The sequence below is a fragment of the Malaclemys terrapin genome, chromosome 13 (genome assembly GCF_027887155.1).
Source record: "Malaclemys terrapin pileata isolate rMalTer1 chromosome 13, rMalTer1.hap1, whole genome shotgun sequence".
NCBI lineage: Eukaryota > Metazoa > Chordata > Testudines > Emydidae > Malaclemys > Malaclemys terrapin.
In genome coordinates, this window is record NC_071517.1 from 34,222,047 (window position 1) to 34,226,178 (window position 4,132).

A 4,132-nucleotide genomic window follows, 5' to 3' on the forward strand; every position below is an offset into this window, starting at 1 on the left:
ACATCCCCTGGGAGTGGAAGGAAATCTCAGGATAGTGGTTTGGCTATAAATGTACAGGCTGGGTTTTCCCATAAGAGGTAATGTTAAACACACAAATCCTATGGACAGTGAATGGGAGTTGGGCACCCGAAGGGCCAAAATCCATTTGCTGTGGATGTAAAATCTTAACTACGGTTTCTGCCAAGAACTTTTCATATAGGCCCAGATGAAGACTAGCTAACAAAGAACAATACATAGCTGAGAGACAGCTGGGGTAAACAGATAACCTTGTGTGTTTCAAGTCAGTAAGCAGAGTCAGCATAACTCCAAATGTAATTGGGCGTCCTTATCGCAAGTTATAGACACATGAAGCACTGAGAAAGGCCTCATGGTTACTCCCTAATGCAGGGAGGAGATAGTGGTGCAATACCCCTCAGATCCCAGACAGAGTTCAGAGAGAGACCTAATATAATTGACATAAGTTATGACAACCTCCTCTCGCAGATGTATGCCAGTCCTAGCCCACAGAAATGCAAGGGTAAACTTATAAACTATTATTATTGTTAAATACTAATTACTGCTTTTTTGCTTTAAATCTCCAGGAATGTACCTGTTGGTCAACTGGGAGAGCTGCTACCTCCTTTCCCTGGACCCCAACATTAGGATTTGACCTATACACTTTAATAGACATAGTTTGGGGGTAATTACCTGTGTGTCAGCAATATGTTAATTTGGGCCATGGGCGGAGCCATTATGTAATCTTTTAGACCATTGGCTTATTATGCTTATCTTGTCTTGCTGCTAGAACCTATCCAGGGGCTTGGGAAAACCCATCCCTCATTGCTTCTCTCCTCCCAATGAGCACCCTATATAATCTATTGTAATTAATTGTTCTGCAGTGTCTCTGAGCCTGATAAGCAAAGAGACACTCCGCCAGCGCTGTGTGTAATAAACTCCTGTGCTTGACTCTACATGGTGTGGATTACTGTTCCTTCAGCACCCAACACCCTTAGGTGCCATTGTCAATTACAACTGGAGCTCTGGATAACTGATTTCTATGCATTTCCCCACCACTAACCCAATTAGTTGGGAAACCCTGTAGGCCCCTAAATTTTTGCTTTAAAAGTGCCGTAAGTCCCAATGTTTCTGCCTCTCAACATGCCCTCTGCAGCCTCACACCAGGCATCCGCACGCCATAGCCCCAGAGCGATGCAGAAATCTGGGGAAGGTAGATGTTCCCCTGCCTGACTCATGTGCCGGGCACCTAAATACCTTTAGAAATCTGGCCCTAAGTCACTTTTGAAAATGGGCAAATAAGAGGCCTGGGCTGGTGTCCTGTGTTCTGTGGCACAGGTTGGAGGGTTTCCTTTTGCTTTTCTCTCCCTTTGGAAAGAAGTCTGGGGATGAAATAAACAATTAAAAAAAACAAGCTAATTGTACAATTTCCTGTCATTGGAATTCCATGGTGATGTTGCAGTCTTACATTTTTATAATGTAAATGTTGTGTGTGTCTGGGGATATCTCACTCTCCAAGGGATGGATTCCAACTGCGTCCATTTATCCTGCACTTTCTCCCTGAGCACAATCTCCCCGCATTGTCTGAACTTCAATCAGCCACCAGTTCAAGTCTCCCACCAGCCCAGTAGTAAACACCAGTGGTATCTGATATTGGTCCAAAAAAGAACAGGGTCACAGGTTTTTAAAAGGTCTGTGCACCTCCATTTCTCTGTGACTCTGCAAAAGCATGACAAGAAATCAATGGAAGCGAATGAAAACATGACCTTCTACTTTAGTAGGCTTTGATACTGACCCCAAATCACTCCATGTTATATCTATTTCATTTTAACCCAAGGAAACAGATCAGCTAGCATTGTCCAAACCTGCATCTCGTGCAAGCTTTCCTCAGAGCCTCCTTGACCTCTTTATTTCTCAGGCTGTAGATGAGGGGATTGACCAGAGGAGTCAGGACAGTGTAGACAACAGAGAGAACTTTCTTGAAGTCACTCAGGGTGTTGGTTGTTGGGAACATATAAACAATGAGTAGAGTTCCATAATAAATGGTCACCACAATGAGGTGGGAGGAGCAGGTAGAAAAGGCTTTTTGCCTCCCAGTGGTGGAAGGGATTCTCAGGATGGTCGCAATGATACAGATGTAGGACATCAAAGTAAGTAGGAAAGGGACCAGTAAGAAAATCAAGCTGAGTGTGAAAGCCAACATTTCCATCAGCTGAGGATCATTACAGGAGAGATTTATCAGGGGGATCAGATCACAAAAGAAATGGTCAATATCATTGGGGCCACAGAAAGTTAACTGTGATATCGACAACATTGCTATGCTACTACCTAGGAAGCCACCTAGCCAAGAACCACCTGCAAGCTGGAGCCAGACCCTGCCACTCATACGGGCTGCATAGTGCATTGGATTGCATATCGCTAAATACCGATCATAAGACATCACTGATAAGAGAAGGCATTCCGTACCTGCCAGAGAAGCAAAGAAATAATATTGTGTGAGACACCCACTAAATGAAACAGTCCTGTCCTCAGTCAGGAGACCGGTCAGCATGCTGGGTAGGATGGTGGAGGTGTAGAAGGTCTCCAAGCAGGACAAGTTCCCCAGGAAGAAGTACATGGGGGTGTGAAGGTGCTGATCAGTCACAGCTAAGGTCACAATGAGGATATTCCCAGCCACGGTTGCAATGTAGATCACGAGAAATAGCAGGAAAAGAAGGATTTGCAGTTCAGGGAGCGTCCCAAATCCCAGGAGGATGAATTCTGTGATGGACGTTTCATTTCCCTGTTCTGGGCTCGCCATGAGGTGTGTCTATGGGTAAGAAATTAACTCTGTGACATAAATTAACAAAATTCACTCAATAAATATCAGCATTATTTTCATTGTCTCCCTCTACTGGTTACTGAAATAATAGTTAAGTTGAGAATAGAAGACGGGGAGGGGGAATGCCATCTCTCTTGATCCGTGGGACAGATTTCATATCTGAGCAAACTGCAGGTTAAACAAAATGTTAATCTCTCTGGAAAGCTGTGTAGTACCTTGACAGATGGCACCAAGCACTCAGATACAATGGTGTTGGGGCTCAGCCACAACAGCACAGGAACAGAGATAGAAGAGACACATTAGGTAGATATTGGAGCAAATAGTCACTGCCTGGTGTCTAAAAGCAGAACAACATAGGCTGGAGTTCCACTGCTGAAATGGGTCAGGATTTTATATTTTAGGGGCAGCCACAACAAAGAAACAAACCAAGCAAATAGGGCTGGGAATTGCAATGGGTGGGCAGCCAACTGCAAGTGAATTGCAGGGGAAATTGGCAGCCTAACTCAATTAGCACCCTTTGAAAATTTTATGCAGAAACACCTGTCCTTCCCTATGACAATAGCTCATAGTCCTGCAGTAGGACACTCCACTTACAGAGACCCAGCCAGGTGACCATCTTATGCAGTTGGGCCCCAGTGTTGGAAATATTACTGCTGGTCATACAGTTACCCAATCTCCTTTTAAAGCTAGAATCTATCAATTTTGCTAAAAATTTACCCTCTCTTGCATAAAGATTTCTATTGGAAATTTGTAAGAAATATTATATTTTTATATTAGTAGAGTGGTGAGGAACCCAAATTTCCATTTCATGGGTAATTCCATGATGTCAAATGTTGGCTTTCATGCCAATTTTGACTTTTTAAAAATATATGTATTTTTAATTTTATTTCTAGGTTATTTTTATTTTAGATTACTTATGTTTTTTATTATTTATTGTATTTTATGTGTGCATTTAAAATTATTTAAATTTTATTGTATTTCATTTATAAAACAATATATAACAACTTTTTTTTCCCCTAACAAAATTTTGTAGAAATAAATTTGTTTCCATGTAACATTTTGATCTTGATGAATTGGTATTTTCTGATGGAAAAATATTCCAACAGAATTTTTTATCAGCCTTACATTTTATTCTTTTTTTCCTTTATGTGGTTAAAAAATATTACTTCTCTCTCTCTCTTTTTGTGGCTGTCGTATCTGCCATTTTTTCAAATCTGCCAAATTGGAGGCAATTTTTAATTTCAGAAGGTGGAGAAAGCTACTGGGGGAGAGGCTGTTGCAGATTTGATTTTGATAAATAGGGAGGAACGGGTTGAG

General features: G+C 41.7%; 1 protein-coding gene across 1 annotated transcript; it reads right to left on the reverse strand.

Moving 5' to 3' along the window:
• Nucleotides 1-1,843: 1,843 nt before the first annotated feature.
• LOC128848194 (olfactory receptor 11A1-like) lies at nucleotides 1,844-2,794 on the reverse strand. Its single transcript, XM_054048009.1, has one exon. It carries the CDS (start codon nucleotides 2,792-2,794, stop codon nucleotides 1,844-1,846), a length of 951 nt encoding a protein of 316 aa, XP_053903984.1.
• Nucleotides 2,795-4,132: the final 1,338 nt, after the last annotated feature.

What these genes read in the sequence shown, in the direction of transcription:
- LOC128848194 (XM_054048009.1), bottom strand. Translation starts at nt 2,794, where the DNA reads ATGGCGAGCCCAGAACAGGGAAATGAAACGTCCATCACAGAATTCATC.